The sequence below is a fragment of the Phoca vitulina genome, unplaced genomic scaffold (genome assembly GCF_004348235.1).
Source record: "Phoca vitulina isolate PV1807 unplaced genomic scaffold, GSC_HSeal_1.0 scaffold86, whole genome shotgun sequence".
NCBI lineage: Eukaryota > Metazoa > Chordata > Mammalia > Carnivora > Phocidae > Phoca > Phoca vitulina.
Window position 1 is genome coordinate 1711820 of NW_022589789.1, and position 20886 is coordinate 1732705.

The following is a 20886-nucleotide window of genomic DNA, read 5'->3' on the forward strand; positions in this document are numbered from 1 at the left end:
ACTGCAGGAGGGCAGCTTCTCCCAAGGACTCCAGCCCACTCTGAATTGTCCTGGACCTGCACATATTTCTTAAATTTGGGCACAGAGGAAGGGGATATTCTCAACATTCAAAGTGAAATCTAAGCAAGCAAAGCAGATGAAACAAAAATGAAAAAGATAAGAAAAATTGCAAAGATCTCTAGGGCAGATCAGTCATGGAGAGCAGAAGATTCCAGATAACAGAATAGGTAGCAGAGGGGCGCCTGGGTGGCTCAGTCGTTAAGCGTCTGCCTTCGGCTCAGGTCATGATCCCGGGGTCCTGGTATCGAGCCCCGCATAAGGCTCTCCGCTCCGCGGGAAGCCTGCTTCTCCCTCTCCCACTCCCCCTGCTTGTGTTCCCTCTCTTGCTGTGTGTCTCTCTCTGTCAAATAAATAAATAAAATCTTTAAAAAAAAAAAAGAAAAGACTAGGGAGCAGAAGTAGGTACAGGTATATGGAGAAAACCATTCAAAGATCAAGTGTCCATCTAATAAATTGCCAACTAACTTCAGAAGTTTTCTGTTTACCCTGGAGAATACCTAGGGCCAAAGGATTTACTCAGAAGCACAGAAACCTAAATAAAGTGGATTCTTTTAGAACTTTGCTGATTATAAGAGAAATGCATGCTTACTATAAAAAACACTGGAAAATACTAAGCAGTATAAAGAAAAAGATACAAATAAAATTTAAATAAGGAAAATACAGAGAAACATAAAGAAAAAATATATAATCCAACAACCCAGAGATAACTTATTATTTTAGTGTGTATCCTCTCAAGAGGAGTCTTTTCTCTATGTATACGTACACAGATGTGTTATATGCACTTTTGCATTTTAATATATTTAGATATAAACGTGCAAATATACATGTGCACATATACGAGCACACCAACAGAAATGCTGCCCATTTTTCTGTTGGTATGTTAGCAGTGTCTCTGGTTGTATAACAATTCTTTAATATATAAGGGCATTAGGGGCGCCTGGGTGGCTCAGTTGGTTAAGCGACTGCCTTCGGCTCGGGTCATGATCCCAGGGTCCTGGGATCGGGCCCCGCATCGGGCTCCCTGCTCTGCGGAAGCCTGCTTCTCCCTCTCCCACTCCCCCTGCTTGTGTTCCCTCTCTCGCTGTCTCTCTCTGTGTCAAATAAATAAATAAAATCTTTAAAAAAAAAAAAAATATATATATATATATAAGGGCATTAATCCTTTGTCATATATATTACAGTATTTTTCCCATTTGATGGTTTAATTTTTAGGATGCATTTTGACGTAAGTTTTCATTTTTAGGCAATTTCTCCTATTGGTCTTATAAGCTTACATGTCCCCTTCCCCATTCTGAGATTAATATTCATTCATACTGTTTCTAGATATTTAAAATTATGTTCATCACAGTTAACCTCCAACTAGTTGACCCACCAGAAACCTATTCTGGCACAGGGTGGCAAGGTTATCACTTGATTTTTTAAGGTGAGATTCAAAGTGCTCTCTGTACTTTCAGAAAGGACTGCTATCAAATGTTGGTTCCTACCATTTCAGATCTGACCTCTTCCTGGTTTGCTTCCAAGGTGTGTGGAAGTAACTCTTAAATGAGAGGGTTGATCTATCTGTATCAAGAAACACGGACAGAAAAAGATGGGTCTGGGCACAGCAGAGCCCAGAGACCACCCTTTCCTCTTCTACCGGTAGTCATCACGTCTCCTCCCAGTCGGACCCAGGGTTCAGTGTGAAGTGCTGCAGTCGGCACAAAGAAGGACCCATATCTAAGAGACCGAGGTCACGGAAGAACCTCAATCCAGGTGAGCAAATGAGTACCTACACTCCAGAATAAGGACTGCCCTTACTGAGAGCCTCTGCTGTCGTAGATTCTGTGCCCAGAGCTCTGACACAGATGTGTTACATGCACTGACATAGTTGGTCTTCCTGACAATGTCACAAGGAGGCACTAACTCTAGTCTACTGCGGTTCAGGAAGACCATACGGATCAGATGCACAGAATCATACAGACAGTGATGGATGTAGGCTTGCAGCTCCAGCAGGGTGATTCCAGAAGGTTGTGCTTTAATACATGACTATCTTCAGGAAATCTTTCCAAGGCATTACTTGTTCTTACATGGTGACTGACAGACTTATTAATGAAATTCAGTTGCCTTCTAGATATCGCAGAGGAGCTGACTACAAACATCAACAAGGGAAGCTGTGAAGAGTACAGAAAGGGTTAGCCTGTGCTAAATGAAAGGAGACTGAAGGTCCTCACAGTTTAAAAAGGAGAGTTGAAAGAAGTTGTAGAAAAGTAAGAGTTTATCACTGCAACTGACAAACCAGAGGATGCTAGCAAACAGCAGAACACAGCTAGGGTGGAGAGGACATAAAGCTCTACGGCCACTGGGATGAACGACCATCCCAGCCTTGGCTCTGGGTCTCTCTGCACTGAGCAATTTTCTGAAACTGAATCTGGGGAAAGCATAGGCCAGGAGAGACAACAAAGTGAGGGAGACTGTCACAGTGCCCTCGCATGTCTGCCCAGGAGTGACTCCCTGCCTTCATTCTTTCATTACTTCATTCATTCAATCCATCTTCTTTTTAAGTTTCTAAGATGTGCTAGCCTCTGTGCTTGGTACAGAGAATGCAAAATGAGGAAAACACTGTCCCTATCTAAAACAACATGGAATTTAGTGGGTACATCAACCCACTATTTCTTTATTTACAAACCATAAAAAAAAAAAATGAACTCCACAGGAATGGAATATACAAACTGCACTGAATTTAATGCCACTGATTTTATGGTACACCTTTATTCTATTTGCCACTTAGGAAGAAAAAAGATGCTGCCAGTTAAATTTTGAGAAGCCACTGCCTGTCCTGATTTCAGAGGTGTTACAGTTGGGGAACTGTCTATCAGAATGGATGAAATGTGGGGAATCTGGGGAAGCACCAGCTAAGAGGCAGACTTTGGGCTGGCACAGGCAAGAGGGAAGGGCACTGAGGACACGGATGGTGCGTCAGCTGCAGTGTGACAGAGCAGAGGGCCTGGCCTTTCAGGACTAGGAGCAGCTCAGAACTCTGGGAGCACACAGCAGGAGGCAGGGGAGGATTGGCAGGGAAGGCAGAAAGGGCCTGAGCGGATGGCTGCATGCCACGCCGAGGGCTCACTGTCCCTTGTGGGTGCACAGAAACCATTGGAGAAGGACAGTGTGAGCAGGAGGGGCCCTGGTGAACCTGTGTGACAGAATGCTCCTTCTGGTAGCAAAGTGCAGGCAAAGAGAGAACAGAGTTGTAAGCAGGAAGGTAGGAAAGAGCCCATGGTCACAGATCAAGTGAGAGAATATGAGCTGTGAGTCATGTGAGGAAGAGATACCAAGTATATAGGAGAGAGATGGGACATAAGACATTAATCACAGGACTCTTGGGCTGCTGGCTGGGTACCCAGGCCGACAGTGGGTTTATCCTTAAAAAAAAACAGGACAAGAAAGTAGACGGGAGAGGAAAGATGGTGACTTCCAATTTAGACATAACAATCCTGAGGGATTTGTGTGACTGCCAGACGGAATGTCTCTCAGGCAGTGGGAAATATGCATCTGGAATACCTAACTACAGTGCCAAGGTAGGGGATGGCTTCTCCTTGCCGAGGACCTGGGATAGAATGGCTCAGGGGAGTCCCAGGTGTCAGCGCTGAGGGACCCAAGTACCTCCTTCACAGGCACAAGAGCAGAGACTGACTGTAGGCACTGACTGACTGCTTATTGTGTATAAGTTCAAGACATCTTCCTACTGCCTCATGACAACAATCTACTAATATGACAGTTATGATCACTGCCAATTTACAGGAAATTATGACCCAGGAGATCACATAACCATAAAGCTAAGTAATAGCACTCAAGAGCCTCAGGTCAGCTCCAGAGCCCTGGCTGCCAAATTGGAGACCAAAGAATGATTCCCTGCAAGAAGGGGCTCGCCACAGGCTAAAGATAATCACAGTCGGCCCCCTACTTACGGACTGACTTTTCACTACTCTGGACTTCTGATATTTCTTGGGCATCTACCCCCCAAGACCAGAAGGAAAAGATAAGGTAGGGCAATACTAGTTTTCATCACTCTTTCTCCCAAAATGATCTTGCCAACAGATAATTCAGGGCTGGACTAGAGTAGCAGTCTTGAAATTAGGCGTTCGAAGAACTCCTGAACATGGCTGAGGTACGAGGCAGGGACTGTCCCCACCTTCTTCTACAGAGTTACCTTTCTCCCACTTCTCAGAAAAAGGCATGCCAACCCACCCCTGGACATGCACCAACCTGACATGAAAGACCTCTCCCAAGGCACCCAAGGGACAAAAGAGACACCAGGGGTAAGGCTGCAGCCTTTAATCCAGGTTCCACAACCTGCAGCACAGCCTGGAATCTGCCCTGTCCTGTGGACATTTCTACTAGGGGCACAGTGAGGACTTCTGGCTTTCCATCTACAGATACCACACAGGGATGACAGTTTCTACTAGCACCATGCCTCTTCAGTGCTTAGATTCCGTCAAAGATGCAGGCTCTAAGGGACAGACCCAGAGGAGCACAGGGATGAGCATAAAGGTACAGCACACTGTTGGCAAGGCACATACTTCGTCCTACCTGTCTGGCCATTTGTCGTGATCATATAGAGTGAAGGTGGTCATGCGCATGTGTAGTGACACGTGACATGAACTGAAAAGAAATGAAATCAGACCATTTCTGACAGAAAGGAAGTCTGATTTGACTGACTGACTTGACAATGATGCCTAGCTTTGTCAACAAGGTCATATGAAGGACATATAAGATTTTGACAAAAATATATTTAAATCAAAAGAGAAGGTAAAAAAACAATAGTTCAGAGGGGAAAAGGACAGGTGGGGAATCTTTCATTCAACATATATTAGAGTTCCTTCTCTGAGCTACTCACTGTACATGGCATAGAGATGTAAATGTGAGAAAGACATGCAATAAATCAAAACAATAAAGTGAAGATCACTCCTTCTTTCGAGGGGTATACAGACTTCAATGGGGGTCGAAGGACCCAGGCAAGGTGTCCTGAAATGAATCACAAATTTATTTTCCCAAGGCTCCTGAGTGTATCAGGTTAAATCTGGTGCCATCAAATGGAAATGTTGTTCTTCAACAGCAGATATAATTAAAAGTCATTTGTATGTCTGGTAAAGTCTTTTTGGTATACTTCCCAGAAACTACAGAAGTGAGAAGCTCCTCTAACTGGGTGAGAAACTCTTTTGCAAATCAAGGGATTCCAATTCCTTTCTGTCAACAAAGCTGAAGGAGAACAAGATTGAATTGTAGCTGATCATTAGGAATGGTTTTGGATGATAAATCCCTAGGAGACTTTTTGACATATGAATCAGATGAAATAGAATTTAGTGCTATTACCATAATAAATCTCCTATTCCCATGTATGTACCTATATGAACAAAGTTCCTCAGCATTTACATCTATAAAAACAAAGAATCTGATGTTGACTAGCACCTCATTCCAGTAATATGTAATATTCAGCCGTAGAAGCATCTCAGTAAGAAATATTTTCCTAAAAATTACTCCACTTCTCTGTTTAATAATTATTCATTAAAATCTTAATATGTTTGCATTGTTTTGATCAACTAAAGGCTAATGACAATAATAATGATACATAAATCCAGAATTTACTTTTAACATTTAGAGATTTATAATTGTGAGAAGTAAAAATTAAACTTAGATCCATATTTTCATAAAATGGAAGTATGATGGTGTGATAAATGACTTAGAAATGTATTACATTAGGATAAAATTCTATAGAGAAAATGACATGGAAATACAAGTTGAAGATGAAAAAGAAATCATATGAAATTTCCAACTGTTAAAGACGAGTTGTTCATACATTTTTAAATGATTTATGGTGGATTACCAAATCACTAAGGTATTAAGATATTATTTGAAACATTTTTTTAAAGAGGAATAGTTTTATTTTAAAATGTCCATATTTAAAATACATTAAAAATTACATCCTTTGATAGGATGAAAAATTTTTATAATCAACATAAAAATGTTCGAAGGAGTTGATAGTTTTTCAAAATTATTTTCCATGGTATGTAAGCAAAGGAAAAAAAAAGAATTTAAATCAGTGGTGTAAGAGCTCTGGGGTCCTATGGATTCTTCCATATCTAACACCAAAAATATTCCCTATGGAATCTGATAAACTGTAAGGGAGATGCACAGAGTGAGGGACAGGGACGTGGAGACAAGGGCACGATAGAGCACAGCGCATATGGGGGTGACAAAGAGAGCTGGGGACATGTAGGAAAGGGGATGACAGAAACGTCATGGGAACGCTCAGATGGAAGAGATTCCTGGCAGGGCACAGGGGTCAGGTGCTTCTAAATGCCAGATAAAAGGAGTACAAAAAGGTTGGTCCCCTTGTGATAGAGAAGTTCAACATGGCCCAGGAACAAAAACATGACCCTGAACAAAGGAAGGCCACAAAACATTTTTTTCAATTTCAGTATTTCTGAAAGAATGTGCAAAGAAAACCAGGGCTCATATTTTTATTTCTGAATTTTAACGCTTCTACTTTGGCTTTAAGTCACTCAAGAGAAAATGGTTTTTATTCCTTTAATTATTTCAAGAAACTCTTGAACACACAGATTACACATACACACACACATACAAACACAGACACATAAGTTCTTATTTTTGTCCAAATTCTTTTTCAAGGTAAAGAACCTCTAGAAACCATACTAGTCAAAATAAAAAAGATGTGGTTTAGCTGCTTTCTCCTAGTACTTAAGAGTAGACTCTCGTGTCTTTGAAAACAATGAATTAAAATAGTATAGAAAGGGAAAAACCACTAGGAACTATAATTCTTCCCCACAAGCCAAAATGATAGCATGAAAAGCCAAGGTAGGCCAAGCAAACTAATTTCTCTCTCACCTGGAAACCCCACCGGTCCCAAAAGGAACCCTTGGTCTCTTCTTTGTTGAGTGGCTCTCATACAAAGAAATTCTGCAATGACATCCTATTTGTGTGAAGAAGAGACTGAGAGAGCCGCCAGTCTGGCTTGGACAGAATACCCCTAACTTCAGCCAGCTGGCAGAGATCTCAGTAGGCAAGCACTCCATTATCATTCTGTTATAGTAAAGTTTCCAGTCTCCTTCTGAACACTGAGAAAAATGATCCAAGGCCAGCCTAAATCTCTTTGATATCAGAGGGAAAAGGAACTTAGTAGATTCTAATTTAACTCCTAATGACTTACTACAGGTATCAGGCAGAGCAGAATAATGAACAGCTGACCAGTGCGGAGCATGGCACATAGAGTGTGTTCATCAGACCGTCGAGTGCTGAAGAAGGAAAGAGGATGACGGGTCCGCAGAGCAGAGAGCTGCAAAGGCAAAGAGCACCCGGCTGTGGTCCCGAGCAGGAGCTGCCCTCACAGAACTGCCATCACCCCAACAACAGTCTCCGACCCACGAACCCAGTGCAAACTACTACAGGAGTACATCACCCTGAAGAAGAGAGGGGAGATCACCAAATTCAAAAGAAAGGAATCTAAAAGGTGCTGTGTGCCTTATAATCTCATATTACAACATTTCTTCCAAAAAAATAAAAAATAAATTGGCATAGATGGGACCCAAAATTTTGGACTGCTCTAATGCTCGTAGAAGTATGGGCGTCTTGTAATGAAAATAAAAGTTTGTGCAATCAAAGGATGATCACAAGCAAATCAAAAATGTCTCATGGCTTTGTCATTTTTTCTTTCTTTCAATCACCTAAGTTCAACATATCCTCTGTCCCAGGCAGAGCAAGGCACAGGAAATACTGAGATCCATTATCACTTTCCCTCTAGGAGCTAGTTGGCAATACAGACAAGAAAATAGTTCTAAATGCCACAATATGGTTCAGACTATGAAGAAAGCATTCACAGATATAGCGGGAACTCACCAAAGGCCCACTTAACCCAGCCTGAGGGGTGAAGGACGCCTTCAGGGAGGAAGTGATAGCTGAAATGAGGCTTGGAGACTGAAGAAATGAGCTGTGTAGAAGACAGAAGCAGAAATCCAGATAAACGCAAAGGCACAGGAAGCCACACGGCACACCAGGGGAACTGCAAGGGATTCCATATGGCTGAAGCACAGAGAGGCAAAAGAAGAAAGTGGGCTGAGAAGGCACGCAGAGGATGGAGCATGAAGGGCCTTGCCCTTTATCACACTAAGGCGTTTGAAATTTAATTCTAAGGCAACTGGAGAGCCATTACAAAAGATGAAGCAAGCAAGGGACATAATCGGATCTGATTTACAGAAAGTCTTTTCACCTAACAATAGCAGGGCCATAGCAGTGGAAAGGGACAAGGTCACAGGTGAGTCCACAGGCTGCTGCAGTAATCCAACTGAGAAAACAGAGGAGTCTCACCTAAGGTGGCAGCAATGGGAATGGTAAAGAGTAGTCAGATTCAGGGACATCTATGAGGTAAAAAGTAATACACCTTTGATCACTTGGCTGTAATGGTGTGCCAATAAATGTTTAACAGCTGCCTTAAAAAAATGCCCTGATTTGCAGCATTTGTCAATTTCTACGGGGTAAAAATTCCCATTGTGACTGTTTTCAAACTCCAAAAATGGTGTCACTGAACTTGGAACCGGGAAGAAATGTGCACAGTCAGCTCCTGCAAGTCAGCGTGAGTCAGCTGCAGGACTACTTCCAGAACATGAGTCCAGGGAAAGTCAAGGCCTCCCCTGGCTGGGGGACCTGGGTAGAGTAGGAAACGCAGGACATTAACTGCAGTTATTAAGTTCGGATTGGGACATACCGAGTTAGAGGAAGATATCAAGATGTCCAGCAGGCAGACAGATATAAGGGATCTGAACACGGCAGAGAAAAATCCGGCTAGACATTATAGTTGAAACGGACATTGTGAGAAACCGTGTGCAAACCCAGAAGATGAGAGGATAAAGCACAGAACCCTATGAAATACCAACATTAGAGGGATGAATGGAGAACTTGATTAAGGATGCCAGAGAAGGACCTTTAAGAAAGGGAGGGTTTCTCAGGACCAATTCCCCAAATAGTTCCCTGACTGATAATCAATTCACCAAAGAATTAACTTACTGAAGTTACCAAATTTACCTATTTTTAAAACCTATTTTTAAAATTATTTATAAAGCAATTGTTCGTTAGAGGGACTTGTTTTCAGCAAATTGGCCTGTTTGAATATAAAAAGCCAAAAGAGAAGGAGTTTTAAGGAGCAAGGAACAGTCAGTAGCAGCAAATGCCACACAAGAGGTCAAGAGCTAACAGAAGCAAAGATGTCCCCGAGCAACCTTACAACACACGCTCCACAGAATGGCGGTGGGGGGGGGAAGATGCCAGTGGACAAGTGAATGGAAAGAGAAGTAGAGATGGTATAGAAGCTTTCAATGAAGAGAGTAGTAGAGAAGAAAACCTCAGGGAGAGGCTATTGATTACCTTTCCTTTTCTTGTATTTCTTGTGTGACTCATATAGGTTTACATGTTGAATGGAAAGACCCAGCATTTAGGGAGAAATTGAAGGATTAAACAAAAGGATCAAAGTAATCAATACCCTGATGGTCCAGGAGAGGAAGGGGGAATGAAATCTGTAGTAAAAGTAAAGGGGGAAGATACACTTCCCTAACTCATTTGTGGAGCAATCCTTCTGTTAGGTGGGAAAATGGCTGAGTTTCATTTTACCAAGACAATCAAGGTATGTGTCATCTATTAAGAGGCCCTTTTGCAATTCCATATGATTCCAGTTAGAAAATTTCCTGAATGATATTGGTCTGTACCCTGAAGTCACAGGACACAGGAACCAAACCTGAAAGTATGTCAATCCTGCATCATTAAGTGCAAAATTTAATTGTTTTAGATTCTCATTGTCCCAAACCCTCCTCCCCACTGTCACCGTCCTTCCCTTGCAATATCCTACCCCTCCCAATGGCTTCCCAATTTACCAGGCCAAGAAATACATATTCTGTTTTGTTTTAACCTGATATATTCAGAACTTATTTCACAGGTATTTGATGCCTAGAATGACTTATTCTTATGCTTGGAAACACTGATTATTTTATAAATGCACCAAATTCTTTGAGATCAAGTCAGTGGCGGCTTGAGTAAAGATCACCAATATCACTTCAGCATTTTGCCATGTCAAAATTGTCACCTAACCATTACTGAAAAGTTATCAGTTCTTATAAATGAAGTCTCTGTCTTATAAATGTTTGATTATTTTCTAGTCAATTTAGGATTTTCTCTAAATTAGAGCTTAGTGATTTGCCGAAACAGTCAGGGATTGAATTACACAGGACTCCAGCATTGTAGTATAATATGCTGGTCACTACATGGTCATTTAACAAATTTCTCTGGCTGCGCTTTTACAGGAAACCAACTGAGAAGATTCATGTTCACTATATTGTATAACTTTTATCTGTCCTTTGTGGCCAAGGGCCAGGGAACAATGAGATAAGCTAGGGGCTGAAAAGAGAGAAAAATCCTTAACAGAAATTACACACACACCTGGGACAAACCACAAAGATGGCAGAATAAGCTGGGTAGTAGAAGTTTGGCAAAAAGAAAACATTTACCCTTAGTGTACAGGTTTAATTCAGCTCTCAAGTGGCACAAGAGAGATAATAGGGATTTTATTTTATTTTATTTAAGGATTATATTTTGCTTTCTTCTACAAACTATCTAAAACAACAAACACTTCTGATCTTTAGAGATTTATGCAAATATCAATTCTTAAAGGAAAATGTCTGACTCTGCTGTAAAAACTGCTACTATAGAACGTATGTAGAAATAATCCAGCTGACTAGCAAAATGAGGATAGTTGCTTCAAGATAGAAAATTCTAGGGGCGCCTGGGTGGCTCAGTCCACTAAGCGTCTTTCAGCTCAGGTCATGATTCCAGGGTCCTGGGATGGAGCCCCACATCCGGCTCCCTGTTTAGCGTGTGGGGTGGGGGGCGGGGGGAAGCCTGCTGCTCCCCCTGCTTGTATTCTCTTACTCTCTCAAATAAATAAATAAAATCTTCCATACGAAGGAAGGGAGGGAGGGAGGGAGGGAGGGAGGAAGGAGAAGGAGAGAAAGAAGAAAGAAAGAAAGAAAAGAAGAAAGAAAGAAAGAGAAAAAGAAAGAAAGAAAGAAAGAAAGAAAAAGAAAGAAAGAAAGAAAGAAAGAAAGAAAGAAAGAAAGAAAGAAAGAAAGAAAGAAAATGAATTTTAAAAACATAACTTATTACATACAAAAGGAAGAAACCCCAAGAGAACACCATCAAACAATACACCTGGGGGAGGTTACTAAAACAGATTCTACTTTTACCTTGAGAATCACACCTAGTGGAAAATCAAGACTTAGGTTACCAACACGAGCCTTTTGTTTTGTTTTGTTTTAAGAACACAAATAAATTAGTAACCTACCGTCTGTCTGAGATTTACTGAGGAATATTGTGCTGGCCCGAGGATGGTCTGAAGGATTGAATTCCATGTTCAAATCTTTAAAGAAAGAAAAAGAAAATACATAAATATCCATTTGATAACTAAGGGGAGTCAAGATTAATTTTCAGTTTTTTTAACCTTAAATTGCTAATACATTCAAGGATTCTGGCAAAAACCTAAGTTATTATGTTAATACATTCTTCTAGGTTCAAACGAGAACACTGCTATTTAGAAATCTGAGAAAGTCACACATAAAAATTAGACACTTGGTGGAAGATCTGTTGGCCTAAAACTCCATTTTCTTTGTAATAGTCTGCTCTGCACCCAGGATACTACAAAATAGCAAGACAGAGCTATAACACTCAATTAAGGGGAGTTAGGTGCTACAACGGACTCATCTAAAATCTACCATTATTTAAGCGGTATTTCCTTGTTAAAGGTGATTAAGATAGACCATCTCGGCCAAATCAGCATCCACAAACTGCTTAAGACTCTTACTTTCTAAAAAGGCACAACTCATCCTTCAGAGCAAAGGCCACTGACTGGCCAACTGTGGGCATGATCTGGGGCCATGGATATGTTTTGTTTGATCTATACATTTTTTTAAAGTTTGAGCCAACATATAATGATTTTTATATTTCAAACAAATACCACAAAGAAAAAAATCTGTATTTCCAGCTTCTTTTGAGAAATCTGATCATTTGGCAACACTGGGGTCCCACCCCAATGGTCACAATGGGCTGAATGCAGCAGCTGCTGACCCCTCCAGGTGGGACCTAAGATTCCAGTCCCCAGCGGTCAACCCTCTCACCTCCCTGACACTCACCAGGTACTGCTCCTCACTCTCAGACCTTCCCACCCCTATGGGTATTTGGTTTTGTAATCCCTGCTTCAGAACAATCTCCAAGAGCTAGAGGCTTGTCAGTAAAGTACAAACAATTTAGAACCTCATCATAGAAGAGTTTTTCCAATTTAAAAAAAAATTATTCTAAAGGGAAAAAATAGTTAAGCAAAACAAAAGATTTAAGTTAGGGGAGGGAAGAGAGAAAACCAGAATTACTAGAAAGTCAGAATGGTCTTCAAATCAGCTTCCAGCGTCAGAATGAAAACTATTTTGAGTTCAATTATTTCAATAAATTTGCAAAGAAACCTACTCAAAACCAATAAAAATAGATGGTATTTATCCTTAGCTTTTATAGCTAATCAAGTCAAAAATAAAAGAAAAAAAAGATGGTCATACACACAGGAGAAGCAACACCTAACCACTTACCCACAGAGACTCACCTCAGCAAACCTCTGAAGTGAGGCAATCTTCCCTACATCAGCCAATGGCTTACTGGACTATATAGTTCCCGACCTCACACCAGGTGCCTGATTAAAAAAATGCATTACTGAATCTTAAGTGCTATTTCAATTATCTGGTCCTTCTTCTGTGACAACTATTAAAATTATATATACAGTGTAGCAGTTTCATAGCTAAAGGCTATGAAAGGAGAAAGCCAAAAAAGACACTTTTTCAGACTTGCTTCAATTTGAACTAGATAAAATTTGGCCAGAATTCTGGTGAAAATGAGTCTTTATTAGGGGGTTTCCTGCTCAAGTAGGATTTTGTTATAAAAAGGTCAGGGGTACCTGGGTGGCTCAGTCGGTTAAGCGTCTGTCTTTGGCTTAGGTCATGATCCCAGGGTCCTGGGATGGAGCCCCGTATCGGGCTCCCTGCTCAGCGGGGAGCCTGCTTCTCCCTCTCCCTGCTCTTGTGCTCTCACTTGCTCGCTCTCTCTCTCTCTGCCTCTCAAATAAATAAAATCTTTAAAAAATTAATAAAATAAAAAGGTCAAACAACAAATGTGCTACTCAATTATTTTTTTGAGAACTCCAGCATATTTTGAAAACTGAGGGCATATAAGTAACCCCAACCATGATGGATGCTGTTAACTTCCAAAATCTTAACTTACGGTCCCCATAGAAGTATTGACTGAAAAACAAGGTGCCTGCAGTGTCCCATGCTGGTGGTAGAGCAATAACAAAAACTCAATCCCCTAGCCTGGGACAGTGTCAGCACTGCAATTTCTTGGTTTGTTCCCTTATATCTATCTCTAACTCATTTACCAGACCAGTTTTGGGGGGTTTCATTGCGGGGGGGGGGGGCGGAAGACTGTCTAGTGACAGATTTTAATCCAGACATTTGAAAAATACATAGGCAGGCCACCCTATGCAGACCAGTTTTCTTGAAGACTGACTTTATTATTAAAATGTCAAACACCACAAGCAAGAAATGTAGTTTTTCTGTTTCAAGCCAACAGTGGAGCCGAAATAACACAAGACTGCCATTTCTCAGGGAATTGAGATCCTGCTGCTTTTAAATTTAAGAATGTCCTGGAGGCCAATCCCCAGAGATAAGGATTCTATGCCATGATGATCACAAACCCTAGAAATGGCTAAGAATGGAGACGTTCACAGATTCTGAGAGGCCTGCCAATAATAGGGCATTTGTTATAGTAGATAACAGTGTGCCTAGATGGTAGAATGCTTTGCCACCATAAAACATCATGTGAACTACACTACTCATGGGGAGCACAGCAGAATGTCGACTTGTCGAATCACTACACTGTACACCTGAAACTAATGTAACATCATATGTCAACTATACTTCAATAAAAAGAGTATTTCATAATTTAAAAAAAAATGTGAAGGATATTTTATTCACATGGAAATAGTAGTACCGTATGTCATTAGGTGAAGAAAGCAGCATGGTATCATTTGGGGGGGGCGGATAAGCATAGGCATAGTATACATATTAAGAGAATATACACTAATATTTGGTTACCTTTGAATAATGCAAGGGAGACAATTTTCTTCTTTTCCATGTTTTCTACATTTCCTGCATTGAGCATATTTTCATCTGTTTAAGTTTTGTAATTTCAAACACTAATGTTTTAAAACAACTTGTGAAAAATGATTTAAGCCTTCATTATCCTCTAGGTGGCTGGACATTATTTCTCCAGCACACGCAGGTGTTCCCAGGAGATGCCCTGGGCTCTCTTGGCTGTGGCTGTGGCATCTCCTTCCCACGAGTCAGGGAAGACTTGCACAAAGCCACCAAGCTGAGTCTCCCCACCAGCACTGGCCACGGGCTGGAGGAACTCGTGATGAAAGACAATGCGCTGTGAGGGACGAGGGACCCGCAGTGGAGGCGCCTCCGTCCTGCCGGCAGCCACCCCACACCGCACACTTCCTTGTCTAACCAGAGCAGGGCCACAGGGGAGGATAACGGCTTGTTCTTCAGTGCGGAACCCAGGAGAAGGAGTCATGTTTCACGCTGTCCCTACTAAGTGTGACACAGGAAGAGATTATCCTGTTTCCTTTATGTTCAAGTCATAATTCTGGGTCTGAATATAACACTCACTTACGGCAGAGGTGGTTTCCTGCATGAGTGACAGGCCAGTTATCATGTCCACCCAGTTCAGTGACACAGAACAAGTCATGAAGAGTTCAGAAGAGTCTTCAAGATGAGCGTTTGACGTGATACTCGCAGATAAGGCAAGTGAGGCTGACAGAGGTTAAGGGTCTAAGCTGTGTGATAACAGAACTTGAACCAGAACTCTGGTCTCCAGCTGCAATTTAGAGTCCAGAGTTTTTCCTATTACCCCTACTAGGCCCAGACCTTGCCTCAGATCCTGACTGCCCTAGAAGGACTGGAGTCTGAAAGTGGAAGGAGGCAAAAGCCAGCACAGAGGAAAATCCAGCAGCCCCTAAAGCTGTGTTCACACAATCTTTCCTAAGTTCTCCCTGGAATTTAAATTTTTGGATCTAGATCCTGAAGGAGATAACCAGGAAATTTCTACACAAAGAAAAATCAAGGATATCTCTGCTTCTGGACTTAAGAGTACATGTAGTACTGCTGAGGAAAACAGAAATCATCAACTAGTTTTTATCTGCAAGCATGCCCAGATGTTAACACATGAGAGCTCAACACTTTCATGAGCTGCCAGGACATTCCTCAGAAAAAAGCATTTAACAACATGCTGGTTTGTATTTTCTCCAATCTTAACCCAGATCCATCCATATTCCATAACCATAGCGTGGAAAGTAATAAAACCTTTGCCAGGTGTAGGTCAATGGGCTAACTTTGCATAGCACAAGTCTGAAGGCCAGATTTCTCTTAACTATTCATGTGAAGGTGGGCCAACCACAGCACCCAGTTTACTTAGCACTGATTTACATATGCACAATGGCAGAATACAAAGGTACAAGGAACTGCCAGGTGTTTCCTACATACAAGTTTAAAGAGCAGCCCCAGATCTTGAAGAGAAATATGGCAATTGCAGTATGTGCTTTGGCAAGGGAACGCCAACTTTTCAGGGAACAAAAAATGGGAAAAGGCAGCGTTCTCACAAGCTAAGTAAAATAAACCTGCCATATCATTCAAACTTACACTCTGAAAAGTCAAGAGTGACAAAATTGCTACTTTAGCCACAAAGAAAAAAATCCCCACACTGCAGAAAGTCAGGAAAAATGATAACCCAAATGTGAACAATGAGTTGGAACACATTTGGAAGAGTGTCGTGATTTCAGTTCGGCTCAGTGATGTTTCTTTCTTTCTTTTTAAAGATTTATTTATTTATTTTGAGAAAGAGAGAGAGAGCTCTCGAACAAGGGGAGAGAGAGAAAGAATCTCAAGCAGACTCCCTGTTGAGCGCGAAGACCCACAAGGGGCTCCATCTCACAATGCTGAGATCATGACCTGAGCCAAAATCAAGAGTCAGAAGCTTTACTTAATGAGCCAATGATGTTTCTGAATGGCAAGAATTAAAAGGAAGAAAGTCATGAAATAATAAGCTTAAAATCAGAGATTATAGATGAAATAAACCTCACTGCTAAAGAATGCTAACCATTGTGAAGTCAGTTCTGACAGTATACTACCTATTTTAAAGTCATAATTTAAACACTAATTGTTCACATAATCCTCCACTAATTCGCCACCATGTCAAATACTCCTCACCCTCCCCTAGCCCCCTCTTGGAAACTCACACAGCCCTAGCTTTGCCCTCAGACCCACCCACCTTCCCAGAGCACACACAGCCCCATCAAGCTCTTGAGGTACCTAATGTGCCAACTTATCCAGAATTAGTAATAACTTACAAAATTTAAATATTTACTTGGCTGGGTGTCATTTCAGTATAATTTTAGTGAATACAACACCATCCTTACTGACAGAATAAAACCCCACTGCAATATTTCCATCCCCAAGAAAAGACCCACAGAGATGAGCTGGCTAGTGATACCACATAGGGGCCAATAGCTCTGCAGCAAGGAAGGTCAGCACTTGGCAATCTCTGGAAGGGGCACAGAGAAGGATGAGATGCAGTTTATCCTACAAGAACTTATAATTTAGTCAGCGAAACAAGATGAAGTACATGACCCCATCAGAATATAGGACCAGTAGTAAATAATGAAGAAGAGAGTATCTAACCAAATCCTACAAGATAGAGAATAGTGTGCTTAAAATGAAAGAGCTTAAACAAAGCACTGGACTCTAAGAGTCAAAAATTTATACTGCCTTTTCTTCCCCCGGCAAGGCTGTTCAATTCAATTAAGTGAACAAACATGCATTGAGTCTATACTATGTGCGTTCAGTCCTGTTGATAACAGAAGACTACTTTGGGGTGGTAACCATGTCTGTGTCTTTACCTTTCCCATTACCTACATGAACTATCTCCTGGACATGATAATGCACTCTTGATTTTCAAAGGGCTGGAGTAAATTAATAGTGAGACAAAACTTGTATTTGGATGACTTAAAAATGAATCACATGTTACTTCTATCACATATTTATTTGCCTTAATAATTACACTGTGACAGGGTAAATTAGCATTTAATTAGATACCATGAGTACGAATGCTGTGGGTATTTGTCAAGGTCAGCCCAACCTGCCATGGTTTTCACTCATTAACTCAACATCAATCAATAAGCATCTTATAAGTAGAACTCAGGTACTGTTGAGTTCCACATATTTAGGATACAAGATACAGAAGGGAATAAAATAGATCAAGTTCCTGCTCTAACAGAGTATCCTTCTAATTTTAAGGTGTGAAGTACCAGTGGAAAAAACAAAAATAAAAAACCCATCAAGAACACTATAAATTCGGGACACCTGGGTGGTTCAGTTGGTTAAGCGTCTGGCTTCCGCTCAGGTCATGATCCCAGGGTCTTGGGATCGAGCCCCACATCGGGCTCCTTGCTCCGCGGGAAGCCTGCTTCTCCCTCTGCCTGCTGCTTCCCCTGCTTGTGCTCTCTCTCTGACAAATAAATAAATAAAATTTTAAAAAAAGAACACTATAAATTCTATAACCCACATTAAGAAAGCTGAAAGGCAACTATCCTGGAGTTCTAGGAATCATTCATTCCCCAAAGAGAGGCTCAAATGGTGGAGTAGAAAAAACACCTTTTATAAAGTAAAAGATCTAGATTTGAATACATCTCTGCTAACTCTATGGCCTTGGGCAAATTGCCATACTATTCCGGGTTTCACTTTCCTCATCTACAAAGTGAGCAAATAACTCCCAATTTAGATGATTGCCATGAAGATTACAAGTTATTCATATAAAGCAATAAGCATGATACCTGTTAAACAATAGGTACCCCACAAAGAATGGCCATTAAAATTTTAGGGTATTAAAAAACATTACTCCATAGCATCTAGCTCAGTGCTAAAGACACAAAAACAAAATTTTCCAAATATGTATGTTAAAGACACTAAAAATGATGCTAAACCATCATTATACAGTATCTGTTCTCTAGGGAGTCCTGGTTGGAGATTGAGGTTTAAAACTTCAGTGTTTCACACTCCTAATACAGATTCTCCTACCTCTTACTAAAAAGGACAAGATGATCCATAATGACAAGATGAACTAGCCTCTGAGGGAGTGATTCTTTAGAGAGAAAAGGCAGTTTTAAGAAATGTTATGGAATCCCTAGAGTTGACTTCAAATCTTGGGAACCAGAGTTTTGAACTACTAACTGCTTCTTTATCAAGATGACATTTATTAAGACATACAGTCAAATTAAAATATTAACAGAACAGACATTCTAAGAGTCTACTGCCACACTTTCAGGTGATAACAGAGATATTCAGTCACACTGCTTTGAGTCCATTTCAGCTGAGTACAGGTTATGAAGGGATCCCTTTATTCAAAACTGAAAAAAGTCAAGCAGCGTGCTTGCCAACCAGTTTAATTCAGCAGTATTCTCCTATACCAGGTAACCTAATTTTCTTCTGTTCTTTCCACAGATGTCGCAGTATCAGAAATCCACAATTGCTCATCTTGGCTTTTAAACCAGCACCAGTGTGGATTCATGTAATAAAATCATGCCCAGGATAAGCAGGAGTCATTATCTATCACTGATGGTCTGGAAAGCTAGGAGAAACAGGAAGACTGAAAAGTGCTTCAAGGCCTAAAATGTACTGGGTCTAATACAGATAGAAGAGGAGACACAAAAGACAATCTGCACAAAACAGAAACTTTCCAACTTCTACCTCTTTTCTCTGCAATGCCAGCCTCAGTTGATCACTGTTTCCTGTCTTTAGATAAATATTTGACATGATCAAGATCTCAAACTTTTAATTTCAACTTTAGGAAGACACATTTCTAAATCTGGCTATGATCTTTAAGGGAATGATGAAATCAACAAAGTCAGTTCAAAATCAGATTGGTTTACTTTTTTTTTAATTACTACTGTCCCACTGCCTAAACATCAGTGATTATCTCCGTTTATTAGTGCCAATGAGACCAAAATCAAGAGCCTGACCCCCCACTGGTTTGCTCTATTAGTTGCCACCAGGCAAGCCCGATCCCAGCACCCTACATCCCCACTTACAATAACCACTGTTGCTGTGGCAGGAAACTTCCGGTACCAAAATTCCACTTAATTCTAAAGCCATCTTTTCTACTCCCACTGATTTTGAGTTTATTCTTACAATTATTCTAACACACTTAGATTGGGTTATTTTCTGTTTTCACTCTCTACTTTCAGCTGCCTGCATCCCCTAGGGTGGCCCACCTGTGTGGCTTTGTGAGCACATATCTCTGGGTCCACACACCCCATGTCCTGGGTCTCCAGGTCCAAGTCTGTGCCTGCATGTACGTGTCTGTGTGCAACTCTCTGCACACACATGTCTGACTCTCATTCGTGTGCTCTCTTTCTCTCCATCAACCAATCTATCCACCTCTCTACCTCTTTCCCCTGTCAGTCTCTCTCCCACTCACTCTTTTCCTCTTTCCCCCACTCCTTCCCTCCCTCCCTAGCCCCCCTTTCCAGTCTCTCTCCACTGTTATTCTATCTTAAGATGAACCAAAGGAGACAGAGAAATATCCTATGTTAAGATTAAAGACAGATTATTCCGCCAATACAGCAAACCAGATAAACTAAAAGCTCTCACACTATAAGCACTTAGGAATGTGAGATAAAATATAAGACACCCTTTTAAATGCCTACAAGAGAGTGTGTCGAGAAATTAAGGGAAATGACCTGAGGCCCTGACCAGAGAGAGAACTGAGGTCTTCCAGCAGGGATGGGCTATCCAGCCCTGTGACCTGGGTCTTAGGTCTCACCTATCATCATCCTGGCCTAATTACTAATCTAACCTCCTTTTATTTGAAAGTGTTTGGTTTGGAAGTCACCTTATTTTAATGTCCTAAAGGGCAGGATATATGCCCGCAGAGCGGACAGAAGTTGGAACTGATGCTTTTACATATGTGGGCTATGATCTCAACAAAAACTAAACTGGAAATTAAAAAAAGGGGGGGGGGGGGTCATGAACCTAGATGAAAAAGGAGGCTGGGCCAAGAGAGGAAAAGGCTCCCAATCCCTCAGTAACTGGTAACCATTGATGTGTCTGTATCTCTAATGTGGTTTTGGAGTTCTCCACTACACGTGTAGTTCAGGAAATCCCTAGACACGTTTATACCAAACTGGTCGCATGTCAGTGATGTCCCTGGATACCTGACAGAATTAATTGTAAGCTGCAAGCTGCTCTGAAGAAGCCTGCCTCCCAGGGCTCCACCATATTATGTCCTCTAAAGATAGGCTCATCATCCAAAATGGGAGGAAACAATCCATTATAAGCAAGAGTCAGAAGACACAACAAACAGCAAGATTAGGCTAGCAAAAACTTGGGATAAGAGAACAACTGGATAGAGACCATAAAATAAATATGTGCAGAATTGTACATGCTAACTAAACACATAAAGAAATAAAAACATAGGGAAAAAAGAGCATTTTGGAAAAAAGCCCATGCCCATATATATGTTCATATATATATATACATGTATGTATACATATACATGTAAACACATGTACATTCCAGAAATTTAAAACACAGTCATTGAAATCTGAAACTGAATGGATGGGTTAAATGGCAGATTAGA

General features: G+C 41.0%; 1 protein-coding gene across 2 annotated transcripts in view; it reads right to left on the reverse strand.

The window, feature by feature from the left end:
* Window positions 1–20886, reverse strand: part of CCNY (cyclin Y) — a 222985-nt gene that overhangs the window by 64497 nt on the left and 137602 nt on the right. Inside the window, exons 1-2 of one of the 2 annotated variants that reach the window (XM_032395665.1) lie at window positions 12743–12886; window positions 11441–11515 (exon numbers count right to left, since the gene is read on the reverse strand). In XM_032395665.1, the coding sequence (XP_032251556.1) occupies window positions 11441–11507 (67 nt within the window). In that variant the 5' untranslated portion in view covers window positions 11508–11515; window positions 12743–12886. Of the gene's footprint in view, window positions 1–11440; window positions 11516–12742; window positions 12887–20886 lie in introns of those variants that run through there. The other variant, XM_032395666.1, reaches the window with a different exon arrangement.